Below are 23,656 nucleotides of genomic sequence, written 5' to 3'. Positions count from 1 at the left end.
ATAGAGATGGACTTGCTTTCAAATGAACTTTTCGTTTCTATTGCTTCCTGAAGTTCATCTATTGGGGTGGAAAATCTAGACATCATGTGTTAAACGCTAGGCTTAGGATTTAGAGGTAGGGTGAATAGATCCCTTTTAAAAATTTACTTGCTTTTAGAAATTGTTTTCAAAGATGGCTTGCGGAAGCGCTTCAGGATCGACTCACGTCTATTCTAAACCGCTATTGGAAGAATCAGATATGCGGCAAAACCTTTAATAAATGTGATAATTGCTAAATATGAGAAGTGGCTTGAATCAATTGATTTTACAAAAATATTCATTTGAACAATTTAAAAACTCAAGCACCTACTTCCAATGAAATATATGTGATAAATTGACTTGGCCAATTTATCGAACCCTTGTTGTGCAATTGTTGTTATGCACAAAGAATTTCACAAACAGTTAGCGTATAATTTGTTAGCAAGTTAATGTGATCTAAGTGTAGTTGACTGTGAAATCCAATTGTAATAAATAAATGCAATTCTCTACACAAAAACAACTTTGTATCACAATTTAACACTTAGAATTATTATCGAGTTAACACTTGTATACCAATATCAATAGCAAGTAATAGAGAAATAAGGAGAGAGGAACACAAAGATTTGTTTAGGCAGTTCGGCGTTCTTCCTCGCTACGACTATGTCTGCCCCTAATTCCAAACGAGAATTGAGATAGTTTTTATTTCTTTGCAAAATGTTATTATAAGAGAAGCTAAAGCAATAAACAAATAAACTCAATTTTGGTGTCGATTCTTTATCTTCTCTCCCCTTGACCTTAAGCAAGATCAAGTCGCCCGAAATATCTCGAATCAATCCTCCGGTTACCGCTACTTCCTTTAACCGAACTTCACCGTTCTTCAAGGCTTTCACTCTGCTGAATTGCACCCACAAATTATTGTCACCCAAGAACTTTGATTGATCCTCCATCTACCGTTACTCCCTTGACCGAACCCACCGTTCTTCAAAGCTTTCTCCCGGATGAATCGAATCCAAAACTTCTTGTCAAAAACCCCCAAATCAATGTGATGTTGGAAGACAAAACCCCATTGGTTTTATTCAATGAATCCCCCAAAATTCTCCACTCAATCAAAATCTATAAATCTCTAACCTTAGACGTTATCACTCTCAATCTATGATCACTCAAGCAAAACTGATTATGTGTATTTGATGAAATTGCAAGAGAAAGAATGAAGATGAGAAGCGATTTTGTCTCTTTTTGGTTTCAAAGTGGTGTTGAAAAAGATGCATGAATCTATTTATATGTGTGAGAGAAAGGAGGTACAAACTGGAAAATTCGTGCACAAAAATGCTCAGAGTTGAGCGATAGGTCGACCTCTAGACTTTATGCGTCGACCTATACAAGGCACTGAGGTCTGGTGTTAATTCAACACATCATGCATTGACATGTAACTTCCATGCGTCAATCTCTGGATCGGTGCATGTGTGTGTACATTTCTGCATAGGTTACTGCATGTGAGGCAGAATGTTTCAAATATTTTTCCACACAGCATGCGTCGACTTGTGATTTCTATGTAACGACCTCTGGGTCGGTGCATGTGTGTGTGCACGTTGATGCATAGGTCAATGCATGTGAGGCAGAATGTTTCAAATATTTTTCCACTCAGTGGAGATCGATCTCCAAGAGCTATGCATCGACCTATGATATGCATACTTACCCAAAACCATGTTTTTGACTTTTGAAACTGATCCACATGCATATGAACAAGTTTAGAATGATGATGGACACATTTTCATGCAATAGTGCATCTAAGGCTAAAAGGATACCGTCTAATACATTTTACTTCTAAAGACCTAGTTTTGACATCACTCAAAATAAACTACTTGAGGTATGCACTCACATACTCCTCATTTTTATGATGGCAAAACATATCGAAGTTCCTGTCTTTAGGTAGATCCCCACTAATATGTGCACCACATTAAACGCTTCGTCTCATTCGCACTTACTTCTCCCCCTTTGACAATATCAAAAAGAGTACAAGCACAAACGAATTATTAGTGAAGGATAGAAAAACACTTAGAAAGGGGGGTTTGAATAAGTGTAGCTTTAAAAACTTGACCGATAAAAATAAATTGCACAGTTATTTTTATCCTGGTTCGTTGTTAACTAAACTACTCCAGTCCACCCCCGCAGAGATGATTTACCTCAACTGAGGATTTAATCCACTAATCGCACGGATTACAATGGTTCTCCACTTAGTCAGCAACTAAGTCTTCCAGAGTCTTCTGATCACACACTGATCACTCCAGGAACAACTGCTTAGATACCCTCTAAGACTTTCTAGAGTATTCTGATCCACACGATCACTCTAGTTACAACCTGCTTAGATAACCTCTAAGACTTCCTAGAGTATTCTGATCCACACGATCACTCTAGTTCCTTACAACTTAATGTAATCAATTCTAAGAGTATTACAATTGCTTCTTAAAAGCTATAATCACAAACTGTGATATTTCTCTTAACGTTTAAGCTTAATCTCACTAATATATTACAACAGCAATGTAGTGAGCTTTGATGAAGATGAAGATTCTGAGCTTTGAATAGAGCAGTGTTTCAGCAAGTTAATATTCACAGAAATTGTGTTTTTTCGTTAACCTTGCTTCTCATCAAAACTTCATATTTATAGGCGTTGGAGAAGATGACCGTTGAGTGCATTTAATGCTTTGCGTGTTCCGTACAGCATCGCATTTAATTTTATACGCTTTTGTCAACTACCTCGAGCCTTGTTCACGCTGTGTCTACTGACGTTGCCTTTAATAGCTTCTAACGTTCCTTTTGTCAGTCAGCGTAGCCTGCCACTTGTACTTCCTTCTGATCTGATGTTTGTGAATACAACGTTTGAATATCATCAGAGTCAAACAGCTTGGTGCAAAGCATCTTCTGATCTTCTGACCTTGAAGTGCTTCTGAGCGTGATACCATCAGAACTTCAGTGCTTCTGATCTCATGTTCTTCTGATGCTTCCATAGACCCATGTTCTGATTCTGCTTCGACCATGTTCTGATGTCTTGCCAGACCATGTTCTGATGTTGCATGCTGAACCCTTTGAGACAAAGCTTCTGAGCGCTGAATTATGCATACTCTGTATATATTTCCTGAAAAGGAAATTGCAATGGATTAGAGTACCATATTATCTTAAGCAAAATTCATATTATTGTTATCATCAAAACTAAGATAATTGATCAGAACAAATCTTGTTCTAACAATCTCCCCCTTTTTGATGATGACAAAAACATATATAAATGATATGAATTTGCGATCAGAAAGAGCAGTCGGCAAAAGACAAATTACACAGCTCTAGCATAAGCATGTGAATATGTCTCCCCCTGAGATTAACAATCTCCCCCTGAGATAAATAATCTCCCCCTGAAATAAATACTCGAAGAACTTTAATAAAAGACTTCCCTGATTATTTCGGTAGAGACGATCACATAAGCTTCTGTCTTCAGAGAATTCATAGCTTCTGACTTCTGCTTCCATTGGACAGCTTCAGAACTTGAATTTCTTTAGATCCCTAGAACACTCATAGCTTCTGATTCCTGCTTCCATTTAGGACAGCTTCAGAACTTGAATTTCTTTGATCATCAGAACATTCACAACTTCTGATTCCTGCTTCCATCTAGGACAGCTTAAGAACTTGAATTTCTTTGATCTTCAGAACATTCACAGCTTCTGATTTCTGCTTCCATTTAGGACAGCTTCAGAACTTGAGTTTTCTGGATCTTTAGAACATTCACAGCTTCTGATTTCTGCTTCCCTCGGATAGCTTCAGAGCTTTGAATTTCTACCAACATCACTTCATGCTAGATTTGTATCAGAACATTGTTGAATGTACCAGAGCATCATCAGAGCATCTCTACATCCTGAAATGTTACAGAACAAAAACTAAACGACAAAAGTCAGCATGAACGAGTCAGATCATAAAATGTATATTAGAACACATGATATGTATCAGAGCCATATAGGCTAAAATAATGTATCAGAGCAAATAGAATTTTGTCAGAGCAAATAGACAAATATGGATCAAATTCTATTATCAGTGCTTCTGTTTCTGAAGCTTGACAGCACTCAGCTTGCTTCAGTTTCCATAAGCTTATTCTTTTTACAGAATAACGCTTCTTATGGTTTTGCTTCTTGTGTTTGCTTTGAAGATTTTCTTCACTTCTTTATACCTGCAAAACACTTAAACCATATAGAACTTGCAGTTCTTGTTAGTGAAAGCAACTGATTAAATCAAATCATTTATCACATATTTCTCCCCCTTTTTGTCATATCATCAAAAAACAGAAAAGATTCATAGACAAACAAAAAGAAACACACGGAGGAAGAAGATGATTTCATTGAAGTTCAAACATCAGGTACAGAAGTACATGAAGATAAGTAAGATCAGATGCACAAAAACAGATGCAACGAAAAGAAGGAAACAACACAGACTCAATCTAAGATGGCCCTAGCCTTGACAGGATCTTGGCCAGCATCTCTTGAACCTCATTGTTGTGTCCATCTTGCCTCACCATGAAAGCTCTAAACTCAGCATTGAGTGAGCTTTGCTCATCCTGTCTCTTCTGAATTTCTTCCAGAGTCCTTGCAAGACGAGAAGATTCATCAGAAGAAGCTTCACCGCTTTCAACCACAGGAATAGCAACTTGATCTGTAGCTTCCATGGATAGATCATTTGCAGGGATTTCCTCAACAGGATCTGATTCAGCAACATGATCTTCAACATCTGCTTCTTGCATAGAAGCATCTCCATATTCTGCAGCAGGAATTTCCGAGTCTCCATTCTCAAGTGCCTGAAGAATGGCAGCTAGATTCCTGGGAGCAGAAGGACCTTCAACTTCTGGTGGGTCAACAACTTCTGGAATGACCAAGCTTGGGTCTTTCTTAGAAGGGTTTTCCCTCAGATAGTTAAAGAGAGTCTTGAAGTCTCCGAGCAGAACAGGATAATCAGGAATAAAGATAACAATATCCCTGCATGGATTTGCTTCCATTTCAGCAGCCAGTCTTAATTGTTCCATCTCATCCAAGAAGGGCTTCTCTTCAAACAGATGTCTTCCTTTGAGACTAGCAAACCAGAAGTCTTCATAATTCCTCAGAATTCCACGAGGCCGTGGGGCAGCAGCCACTAGTCTTTTCTGTACTCCCATTGCTTCTTCTTGAAACACCTTGCGAAATCTTTTCCAGATATTTCTTGTAGAAACATCATTCAGACCATTTAGGAAGGCTTCCTTCAGAAGGTCTAAGCCATTGATTACCTCATATCTGAAAAGTTCCAGGTAGGTAGAGAGTTCAGGTTCAGGCGGATTGAGGGTGAATTTGTAGTCCGGGTAGAGAGGACAAAAGGGTTTTGATTTTCTGGTAGGTAAGGGATGGGATACAGAAGGTGGAGGTGCGGTGGATGAGGAGGAGGGAATAACTGAGAGAATGATTGATGAGGATGGATTATTTGTAAAGGGAATTGGTGAGAAAGTCTTATCAGAAGGAGTTGGGGGAAGAATATTTAGAGGAGTGGGATTTAGAATGGGAGAGGAGGAGGTTGATGGAGAAGGATTTGGTAAGGTGAAGTTTATTTTTGGTTCAGATGGAGGTGATTGGAAGGATGGTTTAGGGACAGAGGGAGGTGGAGTAAAAACCTGCCTGGAGATTTGCACAGAAGAAGAAGATCTGGTTCTGCGAAAGGAATCTCTAATCCTTTTCTCCCTTCGTTCTTCAGAGTCCACCTTGTCAGGATCAAAGGTGACTCTCAACTTCTTGGCTTCCTTAGCCTCATCTTCTCGGGCTTTTCTTTTAAACCTAGCCTTTTGTTCCTTCTGATCCTTCTTCAAAAGGTCAGCCTTGGACGGAAGTACTCTGCCACGGATCCAAGCAGGATCAATATCTGATTGCTTCCTAACACAATCTTCCAGGTAAGACTTGACAACCTGATGCAGTTCTTCTTGAAACAAGGAGGCAAAACCTTCAACAGCAACTCTTCTTGAGAGAATGTCAGGAAAGCTTGAGCACACAGAAGGTACATTTTGAATGAGTTCTAATCTGAACAAATCTACACCATTGAAAATGGGACCTTGAACTACTCCAAGCAAATGGGATGCATTGAGTTTTCTGATGGAGTCCAGCACTTTGCTTTCAATAAGAATGTCTGAAATCATTCTTCCAAACGGAATAGTCGTTCTTGAAAGATGAGGGTACTTCGCCCTTTCCTCTTCTCTTGACTCAAAGATTGAAGTCTTCAGATTCTCAAACAGAATATGAGAAATGTTGATCTCAGTCTTTTTGCCAATGCAGAAAAGAGTGTGCTTGTGATCTGGACTGATGTAAGAAGAGGAGAGCATCCTATTTCTGTGGTGAAGAGAACCCAGAATAATCTCAGCCCATACTCTATAAAATGGCCTCAAGGTGCCTGTGTTATTCGAGTCAATCCCAGAAGACTAAGAGATTTGTTTTTCAACTATCGACCAATCAACAGATGCATGTCGAAAACCAGACCAACCTTCTTCATCATTCAGATTGTATAGCTTCCTGATCAGTTTTTCAGAGATAACCACTTCATGCCCTAGCACGAATGAAATGATGGCCGTTGGGGTAACCGTTGCATGTACCCAGAAATCCTTCACAAGATCAGGATAAATTGGACCAACCAATCTATTAAGGTACTTGGACCATCCTTGCTCAAGGATTCTTGCATCACACTTAAAGCCATTCGCTTTAAGATTGTTTAAGTCCACAGCAGTTTCACATAAAACCTCCAAGTCCTTCGTGGGTATCAAGCAGGTTTTCAAAGGAGCATATTCATAATTTCGTAGAAGAATTTGTGAAGAAGTAAGTCTTTCTTTTGAGGAAGATGAACAAGAGGAAGAGTTCATGATGATTATGCCGTAAGATCAGAACAAAGACTAGGGTTTGTAAAAAAACAGATGCAGCGAAAAGAAGATGTAGAACAAAATAGAGAGAAGGAGAAAAGAATGAAGTTGAAGCGGGCTATTTAAAAGATTTGAAAATAATTAAATCATTTTGCATTAAATGAGAAATGACATTAGGAGAGATAGCATGGTAAATGAAATGATTTAATACAGTTACCTAGGTCGGCGTCTTTTCAACTGCACGCTTCGTACAGACCGTAGAGACACGTGTTCATCATCAGATAATGGATGACAGGTGTGAAATATTCAATAGGCTTTACGCCTTCTGATTCCGATCACTGCTTCTGAATTGATCAAGTTTCTCTTCTGGAAACACTCCTTCTGAAGTGTGCTGATGTAAATCTGAATGATCTTCTGATCCATTATTTCTGATATACATAGCTTCTGGAGATTCACTTCTTTGTTCTGCAGCTTCTGATAAGACAAAACTGTATCTGCAGAAATTCTTAAGCTGCTTTGTTTCATCAGAAACAAGTTTATCATCAAACCAGATATTTATTGATTCGTCCACAATCAATGTTTCAATATTGTATATTCTGTAGCATTTAGAGCATTCAGAATAATCAAGAACGAAACACCATTGCTTTAGAAACAAACAAAACAGATGGTTCCAAGACTAATAAACTTTCTTTTCTGATCTCCTACGAACATAGTTTCTTCAACAGATTTAAGTACCAGAACTTGGAAGACAGTCCTTCTTCCCTTCAAGTGTTGAGACCAACTTGAGTCCAGGTGACATGACATGTTGACTTTTATCTTCTTTGTCGCCAAGAGAATCTGCAAAAGAAATAGTCTTTTTCTTTGGTACCCACATCTTCTTGGGTCCTTTCTTGTTAGTTCTCCTCAAGTTCTGATTGAACTTGGGTTTAACATTGTAAGCAGAAGGAGGAACAGCATGATAATTCTTAATATGAGTTTCATGATATTTCCTAGGTTGTGTCACATGCTTCTTAGTGTGTGTAATGTGAAAACTTTGAGCATGTGAAGTGTGCCTAATATCATGTGAGTGGCCATACTTGAACTGATCATACAATGGCTTGTATGTGATTTTCATCTTATCAACAGGTTCAAGTTTGTATGGGGTTTCACCCTCAAAACCAATGCCGACTCTTTTGTTTCCAGACACAGCATATATCATAGAAGCTAGCTGACTTCTGCCAATACTTCTAGATAAGAACTTCCTGAAACTTAAATCATATTCTTTCAGAATATGGTTTAGACTAGGAGTGGATTTTTCTGAATCAGAAGGAGATCCAACATTATTGGATAATTTTAAAAGTTTTTCTTTTAATTCAGAATTCTCCAACTCAAGCTTCTTTGTTTCAAATTCAAATAGCTTTTTCAGCTTTTTGTATTTGAGACTAATCTGAGACTTGAATTCCAGAAGTTCTGTTAGACTGGAAACTAACTCATCTCTAGTAAGTTCAGAAAATACCTCTTCAGAATCTGATTCTGATGTAGATTCTGATCCGTCATCTTCTGTCGCCATCAGCGCACAGTTAGCCTGCTCATCTTCAGAGTCTGAATCATCTTCTGACTCATCCCAGGTTGCCATAAGACCTTTCTTCTTATGAAACTTCTTCTTGGGATTTTCTTTCAGAAGTTTTGGACATTCATTCTTGAAGTGTCCAGGCTCATTGCATTCATAGAACATGACCTTCTTCTTGTCAAATCTTCTGTCATCAGAAGATTCTCCACGTTCAAATTTCTTTGAAATTCTGACGCCTCTGAACTTCCTTTGCTTGTTCTTCCAGAGTTGATTTAGCCTTCTGGAGATCAAGGACAGTTCATCTTCTTCTTCGGATTCTGATTCTTCAGGATCTTCTTCTCTAGCCTGAAAAGCGTTAGTACATTTCTTGATATTGGATTTTAATGCAATAGACTTACCTTTCTTTTGAGGCTCGTTTGCATCCAGTTCAATTTCATGACTCCTCAGGGCACTGATCAGCTCTTCCAAAGAGACTTCATTTAGATTCTTCGCAATCTTAAATGCAGTCACCATAGGACCCCATCTTCTGGGTAAGCTTCTGATGATCTTCTTTACGTGATCAGCCTTGGTGTATCCCTTGTCAAGAACTCTCAATCCAGCAGTAAGAGTTTGAAATCTTGAAAACATCTTTTCAATGTCTTCATCATCCTCCATCTTGAAGGCTTCATATTTCTGGATTAGAGCAAGAGCTTTAGTCTCCTTGACTTGAGCATTTCCTTCATGAGTCATTTTCAAGGACTCATATATGTCATAGGCCGTTTCCCTGTTAGATATCTTCTCATACTCAGCATGAGAGATAGCATTCAGCAAAACAGTTCTGCATTTATGATGATTCCTGAAAAGCTTCTTCTGATCATCGCTCATTTCTTGCCTTGTCAGCTTTACGCCACTGGCATTTACCGGATGTTTGTAACCATCCATCAGAAGATCCCATAGATCACCATCTAGACCAAGAAAGTAACTTTCCAGTTTATCTTTCCAGTATTCAAAGTTTTCACCATCAAATACCGGCGGTCTAGTATAACCATTGTTACCGTTGTGTTGCTCAGCAGAGCCAGATGTAGATGTAGACTTTGCAGTTTCATCAGCCATCTTTTACTGAAGCGTTTTTCTCTTCCTGAATCTTTTCTAAACACGGTTAAGTGCTTGCACCTTAGAACCGGCGCTCTGATGCCAATTGAAGGATAGAAAAACACTTAGAAAGGGGGGTTTGAATAAGTGTAGCTTTAAAAACTTGACCGATAAAAATAAATTGCACAGTTATTTTTATCCTGGTTCGTTGTTAACTAAACTACTCCAGTCCACCCCCGCAGAGATGATTTACCTCAACTGAGGATTTAATCCACTAATCGCACGGATTACAATGGTTCTCCACTTAGTCAGCAACTAAGTCTTCCAGAGTCTTCTGATCACACACTGATCACTCCAGGAACAACTGCTTAGATACCCTCTAAGACTTTCTAGAGTATTCTGATCCACACGATCACTCTAGTTACAACCTGCTTAGATAACCTCTAAGACTTCCTAGAGTATTCTGATCCACACGATCACTCTAGTTCCTTACAACTTAATGTAATCAATTCTAAGAGTATTACAATTGCTTCTTAAAAGCTATAATCACAAACTGTGATATTTCTCTTAACGTTTAAGCTTAATCTCACTAATATATTACAACAACAATGTAGTGAGCTTTGATGAAGATGAAGATTCTGAGCTTTGAATAGAGCAGTGTTTCAGCAAGTTAATATTCACAGAAATTGTGTTTTTTCGTTAACCTTGCTTCTCATCAGAACTTCATATTTATAGGCGTTGGAGAAGATGACTGTTGAGTGCATTTAATGCTTTGCGTGTTCCGTACAGCATCGCATTTAATGTTATACGCTTTTGTCAACTACCTCGAGCCTTGTTCACGCTGTGTCTACTGACGTTGCCTTTAATAGCTTCTAACGTTCCTTTTGTCAGTCAGCGTAGCCTGCCACTTGTACTTCCTTCTGATCTGATGTTTGTGAATACAATGTTTGAATATCAGCAGAGTCAAACAGCTTGGTGCAAAGCATCTTCTGATCTTCTGACCTTGAAGTGCTTCTAAGCGTGATACCATCAGAACTTCAGTGCTTCTGATCTCATGTTCTTCTGATGCTTCCATAGACCTATGTTCTGATTCTGCTTCGACCATCTTCTGATGTCTTGCCAGACCATGTTCTGATGTTGCATGCTGAACCCCTTGAGACAAAGCTTCTGAGCGCTGAATTATGCATACTCTTTATATATTTCCTGAAAAGGAAATTGCAATGGATTAGAGTACCATATTATCTTAAGCAAAATTCATATTATTGTTATCATCAAAACTAAGATAATTGATCAGAACAAATCTTGTTCTAACAATTAGAAGTCTCAAGTATTATTTTCAAACACACAAATAAAATTCAAAAGAACTTGCAAAGGAAATAAACATTAACAATCATTCACATAAAATAAGGTTAATGCAAGATAGTCAATAATTAATCGAAACATACTATTCAGAATAAGCACGAAGTGCGTAGTCAGAAATAGATTGTTCAAGGAAAAAATATATAAATATAATGTATATCTATCAAATACATCAAGAAATATCACATTTGATGAATATTTGACACAATAATACACATTGAGAAAAGATATCATATGGAGTCACTATAAGCATATTAATTGATTACATATTACAAAATCAATGAGATTTTTGAAAGTTAACAAACATATATCATCATCAAGCTTCAACATGTATCACATATTTGAGACAAAAGACAATATATTAATTCAATAATAAAGAGACATTAGAGCCGAGAGTTAGAAACGATATTACCTCAAAATCTTGAATGTAGATATAACTCACATATGATATTATAGCTTACACTTTTTCAACAAAGGTTAAGATATATATACATATATATATATATATATATATATATATATATATATATATATATATATATATATGGTGCAATTTACAATACAAATCAATATTATTATTTCGTCGTCAACTTATTTGCTTCTAAGAACTCATTTTCTATTGCTTACCCGGTGATCTCACGGATGTGGGATGAAAAACCCCTCATCATAAAACTCAAGTAGGTTTCGGAAAGTCAAGATTGATTTAACTCACCAAGTAAGGTAGTCATACGTGATTTTCAAAGCAATGTAAGGGAAAAAATCTAAGTGATAACGAGATAACCAAACTTATCTTGGCATGTGTTGATGTGTTTTTTGTAATGTACTAAAGGAATATCATCGTTGTTAATCAGATGATTTTCCTTGTTCTTTTCATGATTGTCATACTAATGCAACATGGCATGTGTCTATCAAAAACACAATCCCCTTCAACTAAGGATGATAGGGATCACATGAATAAGATTCCATATGCATCATCAATAGGATCTATCATGTATGCCATGTTATGTACTCGACCAGATGTCTCGTATGTTTTAAGTGCAACGAGTATGTACCAATCTGATCCCGGCGATGCTCATTGGGTAGCTTTCGAGAATATCCTTAAGTACTTGAGAAAGACTAAGGACTCATTCTTGGTATATGGAGGTCGGGAAGAGCTTACCGTAATTGGATACATCGATGTTAGTTTCCTGACAGATAAGAATGACTTTAGATCGCAATCTGGTTATGTGTTTTGCTTAAATGGTGGCGCTGTGAGCTGTAAAAGTTCAAAGCAAGATACAATTGTTGATTCTACAAACAGGGCCGAGTATATTATTGCCTCAAATGCAGCAAAGGAAGTTGTTTGGATAAGAAGTTCATTAGATAACTTGGCATAGTCCATAGCATTGTTGATCCCATTGATCTATATTGTGACAACAATGGTACTATTGCACAAGCTAAGGAGCCTAGATCTCACCAATGATCCAAACATATATTCAGGCGCTATTACCTCATTCAAGAGATAATAGATTGGGATATGTGAAGATATGCAGAGTACCTACACTTGACAATGTTGCTGACCTCCACTAACAAAGCCTCTTGCGCAACAAAAGCATGATGGCCATACTAGATCTATGGGTATTAGGGGTATGCCTGATTGACTTTAGTGCTAAAGGGAGATTGTTGGTGTAAGCCCTAGAGGCCAATAATTTTGGTACTTGTATCAAATTATTTATTAATAATAAAAGGCATTTCTTTATTATGTTTGTTTTTCCAAAATAATAAAGTCCCTAGAATAGTAATTTTGTTTAATGAAATATTTAGTGCGACTTAATCTTGAGATCCCATTAAACATAAGGACACTATTCATAAATTATTCATAGTCGAGCTTTAGTGTGAACTGGGATAACATTAAAGCATCAAAACTATTATGAAGATAGACTGATGATCACATCTCATGGATCATGGATAAGGAGTTATCAAGTCTTGACATAAGTATAAATATTAGGAGTAATATTTATACTGGATTGACCCGTTATGAGAATACTACATAGAATGTTATGCAAAGTGTCATAAGTTATTCTCATGGTGATAAGTAGTGTATACCACCCTTCGACCTGAAACCACTATAGACCCTAGATGTAGAGTCAAGTGCTTTATTGTTGATCAAACGTTATCTGTAACTGGAATTTTTCCATCATTCCTAATAGGATAAATGTTTAAGGGCCCAATATTTAGCTGGAAAAGAGGTAATTGTACACACAAATATAATCACTTAAAGGTTTTTGTCAGATCACATGACATTTTCGTGACTTGGGTAGCAGTGATGTGTTTCTAGATATCGCTCACTGTTTATTATGTTAAATGTGTGATTTAATATAATTGCCAACATCGCGAAAACCTACAGGTCGCACACATAAGGATAGGTTAATGAGAGACGAAGTAAATAAGGAAAACCGAAAGGTATCGTGTACTTAAGTGAATTCGGAAAGTGGTAAGGTACCACATGTTTAAGTGGTATATAGCTTAAATGAGCTTTTAGCTTGCATCCTTAATTTGGCTTTTAGTTTGTAGCCCACATAAGTGGTTCTATAAATAGAACCCTTATGCTGAAGCATTTGACTTGATGAAAATTCGGTCTGAGAAATCCTAGACGTATTTTCTTCTCTCTGACTCAAAGCCTTCATTTGGATCAACTAGCACTGAGACTGAATGGATCTGTTCGTGTGGAATAAGTAGAGGCGTTGTTCTTCATCAACGCTCATGATTATTCCTTCGATTTGGCATCAAAGGTTTCAATCTCCGTAAGAGGTAACTTTTTCTATCACTGATCATGCTCATTCATAAGGATCACTAAAGGAAAATTTTAATTACCGTTGCATTTTAGATCGCTGAAAATTCTAGCAACACACGATCGATATCGTGTTGGATGTTATGACATCCACTTCAGAACTGATTATAAAATTTATGCAGAAAGTAAACAAAAACAGTAAAGAACATAAATAATTGTTTACCCAGTTTGGTGTACAATAACACCTACTCCGGGGGCTACCAAGCCAGGGCAGAAATCCACTATAAGCAGTATTAATTCAGAGCTAAACTCCCCAGTTTACAACTCTCACTTAAGACCTACCCAATGCTATTTCAATCTAGTGCTAGACCTGAGTTCCTACTCACTCCCCCTCAATCACAACAGTGATAACTAACATAAAATAATAGAGATTGAGTGAAGACACACTTCAAACAAATTTTGATCTTGCTTCAAAGCTTCAATCATGAGACATAACACTCATGCTTAAAAGCATAGAGTGACAAAACAATTACAACTCAAAAACACCATACTCCAATAAAATCATCAATGTGATAATTGCTTGGATTACAATAAAACACTAAAACACACGTGAATACACAAAAAACACAATAATCTTCACGCCAAAAACTATGCCTTTGAAAGTAGGATTAGCAGTCTTCTTATAGGCAACACTTGGGCCTTGGGCCATCCAAACATAAATTAGGGTTAACTCTGTTAACCTAATCTCCACATCATCAGGGTGTACTTATATGTTGTAGTACGAGATATTTTAGCGCAAATCATACAACACAAAATATATAGTTTCCTAAATTGTAGCCTGAGATAAATAGGGAAACATAACAACTAAAATATAACAGCTACTGTTGTTAGATATTGATGTCATGACATCGAGCATGACATCCAACAAAAACCTGTATTAGCTCAACCATACAATCCTCCACTATACTATACATAGTGTGTCATGACATTAGTTAAGACATCACATACATACAAGAATGTTTTACCATAAAATGCATCCAATTTAAAAGCATCTACAAACTCCCCCTTTGGCAAATTTTTGGCTAAAACAACCTATCACCACATTATCAAAGAATCTTTGCAGCAAAAAAAAAACACACAACACACAACTAGTCAACCACACATGCAGGAATAGCTAATACAACTACAACTACCATCAAGCAATCATTAAGTATACTACACTACCACATCATACCATCACACACACAAACCTATAGTTCCTCATGCAGCAACACTACTAACTATAGAAATAAACTGTAGAAGTAGACCTCTAGAATACAACTATTCGTTGTTGTCCTGGGTGACATTACACTCACTACTCCCCCTCTGAGCCAGAAATGTTGCCAAAGCAACCTTGTTATACAATTAAGTACATGCCAGAATTAAACCAAAAGATACTGAAAAATATTAAAATCCACAAAAAAATCACCAGAAACAGCTGCTTCAGTCTTTAGACTCAGATGTGCTGAGTTCAGCATCTGCAACATCTTCATCAGTGTCATCAACTTGACCAACTTCTTTCTCAACTTCTATGTCTGATTCACCTTCTTCTTCACCCTGTTCATCCTTATTAGCATCAACAAACTCAGCTCCTTCACCCATCTCAAGGGAGCTGATCAATCTTTCAAGAGCCAGTTTTCTGGACTATAGCTCCTTACATGTTTCCCTAAGCATTGCAATCACATCAGCTTTTCTTGTAGTTGTGTTGTCTTTGGATGTTCCAGCTGATGTTGCGACAATGTCAGGAACATGGGTTCCTTGAAATAGTTTGTAGTGAAATGAAATAACACTTTCCCTTTTGCAGACATAATCATTTTCACTAAGGATATTAGGGTACTGATTCACAATTATACCACATATGATAGATGGGAAGGCAATGGGACCCTTCACACTATAACTCCTGGCATGCTTCATTGTCTGATCAAATATGTAAGTACCATAGTCAAACTTGGTCTTGGTTCCAACAACATATATAAAATTTCCCAGCAGAGTAGCAACAGTTGACTTGTGGTTTGTGGGCACCCAAGTAGCAGCTCCAATCTTGTGTAGCATTGCATATTTTATGTTGAGCTTGCTTGCAGAGAGTTTTCCTTTCACGGGCTAGTCTTTCACCTACTTAGCCGTGATAGCCTCACATATTTTGTTGTCAATCACTTCTAACTCAGGTTGAGCTTCATCAGATCTTCCAAGAAAATTGTTGATAACAGTGGAGGAGAAGGTAACACATTTTCCTCTTACATATACTTTTCTAAAATCCTTTGATTTTCTATCAGCGCAGTCTTCTGATAGATTCACAATGAACTCTTTAACCAGTATTTCATAACACGTAGGAAAATGAACAACTGTTTTCAATAGCCCAACTTCATGAATCAGATCCATGATCTTTTTATTCTCCAGGACATTCTGAGCCAACTCCCTTTCCAAAGCTATCCTCTTCGGGTGAACATATTTCCACCTATTGACACTGGAAGGATAATGAAAGGAGATATTATCAATGGGTACCTGAGGAAGACTAGAAGCCAGCTTGCTAGTTGTTGGTTTCTTCCTTAGTGGAATGTCTTGAGCATTAACATCAACATCAGAGTCATAGTTAACTATAGCTTGAGCCTTCCTTTTCTTGGGAATAACTTTGCTCCAAGATTTGGTTGGACCAACAGAAACACTCTGAGATACAACTCTGCTCTTTATAGGACATGTGGAGGTACTTTTTTTTCCTGATAGAGTCAGCAGAGAGACTTATAGGAGCAACCTTTCTCTTGGGATAGCTTTGTACAACAGCCTTACCTTTCCTCATAGTCATGAGCCTTTTGGCAATGCTAGGGTTCACAACAGCTACCAAATCATTATCTGAGAGTTCATCAAGGTCCATAACATGTGTACTTGTAGTTGTACCTATACCAGCATCAACACCAGTATGCCAAATGTCATTGACATCCTCTTTGACATCTTCATCATCGTTGTCTTTGTGCACATCCTCATCAACAATGTGGACATCATCATCATTAGAGGACTTCCCTCTGATGTGTGTCTTAGTAACAACAACGGGTTTAGGAATTATAGTTTGCAGCGAAACAGATATCCTAGGGACTTGATGTTGTTCATTCAAGATACAAGTTACAATTTTAGCAATGGAATTATGAGCATACCTTGATCCTTCCTTATTTAAATCCTTAAGAGGAGTGGAAGATGAAGAATTTGTGGTATTGGCACGAACAAATTCCTCAGGTCTCCTTGCATGAGAGAGGTACGAGGTTTCTTGATTGTGAGATTATCAGTGTTAACCATTATTAACAGAGTAATATCAAGAACTTGATTAGGGTTAACCGGTTCAGTTCTTGGAATAGCGTTAGGACCATCAGTGAAGGAAATCTTCTTGGGAGAGGAGGAATCAGATTGTTGTGACATCTTGAAGTATTTTAGAACAATTTTGGATGTTATAATCTTTTCAAGTTTAAGGTAGTACTAACTTTCATGTTATGCTTTGAGTGTAAACAGTTAACTAAAACACTTGAGAGTTGAGAGAATTTTTATTCTGTAAGGATCTTGCTGCTCATGATGTACTCTTTGGTAAACTGTCCTCTTATCTGTTTTAACTGTCACAAGAAGTTGCTCACTAACACCATATTCTTGAAGCTTAGAATTAGGATTCTGCTTCCATTTTTTATTTTGAGAACCTTTGGAATTGCATGTTTGTTTTGTTCTTGTTTTTCTGTTTTGAATTTTGAATTCAAAATTATGCTCGAAGTACAAAAGTTCAAGTGTGGGGGAATTTGATAAGTGCATTTTGATGCACACTTTTCTTCTATTGTACTTAGGCAACTTTGTTGTTTATTTTATTATTTTTACTATTTTAATATGTTTTAATATTTGAATTTATTTGTACCTTTTATTTTATTTCCGTACCTTATTTTCAGTCTGAATTGTTAATTGACACATTCTCATTGTGCGTACCATCATTTAGGCTACGAGAATCAGATTAGTATGTTCTAATATTTTTTGGAAAACTTAGGGAATAAGCTAAAAAAAATAGCTTAACAGTCAATGCTCAAAATGTATTCTATTTGTAATTTATAACAATCAATGCTCAAAATGTATTCTATTTGTAATTTATAACAATCAAAATGTTATAAATATGACGAAATTGAAATGCTCAAAATGTCCATGTCTTCGAGTCTACATCGTTGGCGATGTCAAACTCATTAATTGAAATACCTTGAGTCAAAACTAATATGTCAATTTGAATCGAACAAACACCGCACCAATATGAAAAAACAAAATAACACCGCAATAAGACGACGATGAATACAACTTCGCATTAAGACGACGAAATCACAAAAAAATAAACTAAAAATAAATCTGAAATCACTTATTTGAAAGAAAAGTAAGGAAAAAGAATTTAGAAGAGTGATTTTAGATAAAAAGTTAACTTTAAAAAAGAAATGAAATTGGAATTTAAAAAATAGGGAAAAACTAACATGTACCCCAATGGCATGAGTTAATAAGACATTTATAGAATATTATTTTTGAAACGCGTGCATTCAATATATCAAAATTTTAAATATTACTTTATTGCATTTAATTATATCTAACTTTTTCTAATTATAGCATCCTTAACATGTGCCCTAAGGACACATGTTAGCATGACCCTAAAAAATATCATAATGTTTAATCAATTGAAATTTAAAACAATTGTTAAACCATTATATAAAATTTCCTATATCAAATTTAATATATTATCATTAATAATTATGTATATTGTATCAGGTTGTGTAATCTGAGGATCCAAATAAAGATCCAAATTTTATTATCATATTTACATAAGATATACATAACATATACTTAAGTTTGTTTTTTTTTTTCTTTTGGAAAAATATACTAAATATTCTTCTCCTAAATATGATTTTGTCTTATAGAAATATCCTAAAAATAATATAAAATTAATGTAACACATGCCTATTCCAAACATGTATTGTTTCACTTAAAATATACTTTTTGTTTTAGTTGTGCCTCATTCATATGATTATTTTATTTAGAACACATGTATAATAAAAAATAAAGTGTTATAAATATAAGTTGACTAACGCGCGGAAATGAAGAGTAAAAGGGGCAGATAATTTTTCAAAGAATTTTACTTTCCTTCTTAATGGAGTAAAGTTTAGTTTTGCTATTCAAACTTTAGTAGTGAAGAAGCTTGGGATAAATCTCAATTAAAATGTTGAAACTTAGAGAGAGAAAAGAGCATCTCTCTCCCCACCTGCTTTTCTAAGAAAATCTATTCACGATTGTGGGATGGATCGGTCTGATCGCCTTGTACTTAGTGTTACAGAATTAATCAAAGTTATTATTGATTTAAAAAAATAATTTTTTTAATGAAAATTAACAACCTTCATGTAAATTTTAATATTTATATTCAATTTTTTTCTTTTAAATATGACATCTACATTTAATTAATATACATAGGATTATTAAATAGGTAAACTTATAATAATTAATGTCAATATTATATTGTAGATAATTTAACCGTATGAATGAGAAAAAATAAATGCTTAAAAAATCCATGAAAACAAGACTTTTAACTTAAAATGCAATAAATAAAAAATACTTTGAATAATATTGAACCTCAAAACAATTGTTAAACTATTAAATAAACTTTAATCTATCATATTTTATTTAATTATGCACACTATTATTTTATTTACAATACATGTGTAATTTAAAATAATATATTGTGAATATAAGTTAAAACAACTCTGTTTGTCAAAAAAATATTCAATCATAATAAAAATTTTAATACATAAAATTAATCTACACCTTTGCATTGCACGAAAAAGGCTTGGCTTGTCAATCCGTGCGTGTCTATTGGTGTGTAGGTTTGTTCCTTTTTGACTTTCCATTTTGAATTGCGTTTCGTTTTGTTTCTTTTATATTGGGTTGCACCCCTTGTGCGTTTAATACAAGTGCTTATCAGGAAAAAAAAAACGTGTAAACAGCAGATAATTTTTCTAAGAATTTTCCTTTCCTTGTCAAAGGAGTAAAGTTTAGTTTTGATAATCAAACTTTAGTAGTGAAGAAGCTTGGGATAAATCTCATTTAAAGTGCAAGCGTAATGTTTTTTCATAGCATATTTACTTATCTTGATCATAAGGTAAAGATATGAAATAGTAAAAGTTATTGAACATAAGTAAACAAACACGATATTTATATTCACTTGGCAAGACCATTTTATCATATTACATTACAAGCATGATGGCATCCCAAACTACTCTTAAAAAGAAATTTGTGGAGCTTCGGGAAGCAAAGCAAATTCAGCCAAGCTCACTCTCCAAGATCCAAAAGGCTCCAGAATATCTCCGAAATAGAAATGATTTTGAGAAGAAATTCACACCCAAGTTGGTGTCAATAGGTCCCATCCATCATGACAACAAAAATCTCAAGTTAGGAGAGAACTATAAGCTTAATTGGGCAACAAATTACATCCAAAACACCCCACACACTCCAGAATTTTTACACGCAATAATTGCCGATAAAATTCATGAACTAATGGATCTTTTTGCAGACGATGTTTTAGCTTTAGCCAATAACGCAGAGTCTCTAAAAGGCTTCAGCAGCCTTGAAGAAAAGCTGTCATGGCTGTTGTTCGTGGATGGATGTTTTTTGCTGTATATTTTGATGAGTCTGGATGCGGAGCAAGTTGCTGAACTGGAACATGTGGATATTATGGTTGATCAATTTGAAGATATTGATTTGGCAAATCAGAATATTAAGGTTGATCAACTTGCGCTTGTGATGAATGATGCGATGTTGTTGGAGAATCAGCTTCCATATCAAGTACTGAAGTTGTTGTGGAAAAATGACAACGAGGATGAATTGATAAGAACTATGGAGACTTTTCTCAAATGTTATCAGCCCACACTGGACATTCAACAAAAATTACCAAATGAGCCACAGCCACCAACTCATCTTCTTGATCTTCATCGTAAAATCATCCTCACTAAATCTAATCGCAAGGTAAAATTTTAGATTTGTTACTTTATTACAGGGTTAAATAAGTTTTTGGTCCTTATAAATATTGCAGTTTCATTTTTAGTCCCTCTCTATCTTTAGACAATGGTTTTTACAAAAAAAAAAAAACGTTGTCAAAACCAGCTAAAACCGTTGTCAAAACCCATGACTAAAAATGAAACTGCACCAAAAATTTATTTAACCCTTTATTATATATGGTAGTTCATTGTATATGATAATTAGTAAAATGATGAAATCCATTTATATTAGAAGAAGCAAAGAATTGTGAGGCATTCAATAGCAAGCATGGAGATGCCACACTGGAATATACAATATCTAAGAGAAATAGGAATAAATCTTAAATCAAGTCAGTCACAAAGTCTAACAGACATATGTTTCTCGGAGAGTAGGTTTGCTGCGGAATTGACTCTTCCTAAGATTCTTATGGTCAATTCCACCACTGCTTCTTTGTTGAATCTGATAGCATATGAGATGTGCCCAGATTTTATGAACAACTACGGAATATGTTCATTCTTGGGTTTCATGAACACGCTCATTGACAATGCCGAAGATGTGAAGATATTGAGATCAAAAGGTATTTTGGGTAATTTACTCGGGAGAGATGAGGAAGTTGCTGAACTTTTCAAAAACATTGGTGCTGACTTGGTATGTAACCCATTTTTATATTCTGAAGTTGTAGCTAAAATACACGAACATCATCGCTATAAAATATGTAAGATTTGGTTAGCGCAAGCTTATCACATTTATCTCCGCAATAATCCTTTGGCTATCACTGGTTTCTGTGCTGCGGTTACTGCACTTTCTCTCACTTTCCTTCAAACATGGTTATCCATTTTCCCGCCCTCAAGATAGCTTAAAAACATGGTTTGCTCTAGAATTGTCTTCTTGTCAGGAAAACTACTCTACTTCTCAAAGGATTGTATTGAACTTTTTTTTAATCACTTCTTGTGTCTTCACTATGAGAATCTCAAATGAAGAGTGATTTTTGTTTTGTGCGTGACTTATTAATTTTTATTTTTAAAGAGGTGTGTATTGTTGAATATGTAACTCTTCTTGCCTTCGATTGAGTCGAAGTAGTGTACGTTCGACAATGTAGAATAAAGTCTATATTACCTGTCACATTTGATAGAAAGTCAAACATAATTTATCGAAGTCTAATGTTATAGTTTGTTTGAGAATTACTTGGTGGACAAGTAATCCCATTATAAATTGGGAGATACTCTACTATTGTAAAGTGTGTTGAATAAGAGAAATTTAGTGTGAATAAAGGCAGAGATAAACATTGTAGAATTTCATCAATATTCTTCTTTTTCACCCAAAAATTTTAATTTTTCATCCCAAATTTACTTTCACCGATTTCTTTTCTTCTCAAATGAGTGTCCACGGTGTCGTATCCTAATTTTGTCTGAACATTTTTTTATTTCATCCGACCATTATCCATGTTTGCATTTGGGGTCCACTTAGGCCAATTCATCTCATTTTATATTAGTTCAAAAATAATCCTTTTATTTTGAACCTTTTTAATTTTTATTTGCTTCATAAGCACTTTATATATATAAAGTTTAAAAATAAATATTTAAAAATAAAGTTTAAAAATAAATATTTAATCATTTCTCATTCCATTTCTATCATTATCATAAAAGGCCATAATATTTTGCAAATCATGTGATTATGTTTTTTTTTTGGCAATAGGTCAACAACAAAGTCAATCTTCGGTTCATGTTTATTCCAAAATAATCTAAATAGCATTTCTTGGTGATATGCCTCATTCAAAATCTATTTCATAATTTTTATTTTTAATTGATAAGTTTAAAAAGAATTATTAAAGGAAAGTAAATAACTTTATTCATATGGTATCATTCATAGACATCATACCATATTTTTTCTTTTTATACCATTTACAAGGACAAAATTAAAATATCTTTCAACATGATGCACACATACTGTTGATAAACTGAATCATGCATGATTCATGAAGAAGAACTCCATTGATGGAGCTTCGAGAAAGAGAACAAAAGAGAAAGAGAGAAAGAAGCAAAAGCTATATTGATTGCTTAAGAGAAAAGTTACAACAGTGCAACATATATATATATATATATATATATATATATATATATATATATATATATATATATATATGCAGTTATAACAGACTAACTGAATAACAACCAAAAACAACTTACTCTTGTAACTAACTAACTGAAATAACTAATTACAAGAGAATAGTAAAACTGCTTAGCCAATAGATTTAACAGCCTCCCTCAAGCTTAAGCATGGTATATGTCAATCATGCCAAGCTTGGAAATGAAGTTCTGAAACTTGCTCGTGGCTAGAGGTTTTGTGAGAAAATCTGCCAATTGTTCTTGAGAGGCTATTGGAAGTAACTTCATTATGCCTTGTCTGAGCTTTTCCCTTACAAGATGACAATCAATCTCAAGATGCTTGGTTCTTTCATGGAAAACAGGGTTAGAAGCTATGTGGATGGCACTTTGGTTGTCACAATACAAGGCAGGAACCTTGTTACAAGTGACACTAAGATCCTGCAATATGTAAAGTATCCAAATTAGTTCACATGTAGCTGATCCAAGAGCTCTATACTCTGCTTCAGATGATGATCTGGCAATTGTTTGTTGCTTCTTGGCCTTCCATGAAACAAGTGATTCTCCTATAAAAAAACAATAGCCAGATGTGGATCTCCTAGAATCCACACATCCTGCCCAGTCTGCATCAGTGTAACCCAAGATTTGTAACGATGACTTTCTAGGAAATAATAGACCTTTCCCAGGATTGCCCTTTAGATATCTGATCACTCTACATGCAGCATGATAGTGTACCTGGCTAGGACAATGCAAGAACTGGCTCAGCTGCTGTGTGGCAAGGGTGATGTCTGGCCTAGTATTGTTCAGGTATAGTAATCTGCCAATCAGTC

General features: G+C 35.5%; 2 protein-coding genes across 3 annotated transcripts; both read left to right on the top strand.

The window, feature by feature from the left end:
• The first annotated feature begins 11,782 nt into the window (after positions 1 to 11,782).
• On the top strand, positions 11,783 to 12,271 carry LOC131659825 (secreted RxLR effector protein 161-like). Its single transcript, XM_058928953.1, has one exon. The coding sequence runs from the start codon at positions 11,783 to 11,785 to the stop codon at positions 12,269 to 12,271; it is 489 nt and encodes a 162-aa protein (XP_058784936.1).
• A 7,667-nt stretch (positions 12,272 to 19,938) lies between these two features.
• Positions 19,939 to 21,983, top strand: LOC131657218 (UPF0481 protein At3g47200-like). Of its 2 annotated transcripts, none has more exons than XM_058926682.1 (2): positions 19,939 to 20,712; positions 20,980 to 21,983. In XM_058926682.1, exons 1-2 carry the CDS (start codon positions 19,948 to 19,950, stop codon positions 21,577 to 21,579), a joined length of 1,365 nt encoding a protein of 454 aa, XP_058782665.1. In that variant the 5' UTR covers positions 19,939 to 19,947; the 3' UTR covers positions 21,580 to 21,983. The 2 variants fall into 2 exon arrangements, with proteins under 2 accessions (XP_058782665.1, XP_058782664.1); XM_058926681.1 differs by having other exon boundaries at positions 20,977 to 21,983.
• Positions 21,984 to 23,656: the final 1,673 nt, after the last annotated feature.

The sequence above is a fragment of the Vicia villosa genome, linkage group LG3, assembly GCF_029867415.1.
Source record: "Vicia villosa cultivar HV-30 ecotype Madison, WI linkage group LG3, Vvil1.0, whole genome shotgun sequence".
Classification (NCBI taxonomy): Eukaryota; Viridiplantae; Streptophyta; class Magnoliopsida; order Fabales; family Fabaceae; genus Vicia; species Vicia villosa.
The sequence above is the reverse complement of the archived record's forward strand: the minus strand, read 5'-3'. Positions and strand labels throughout refer to the sequence as shown.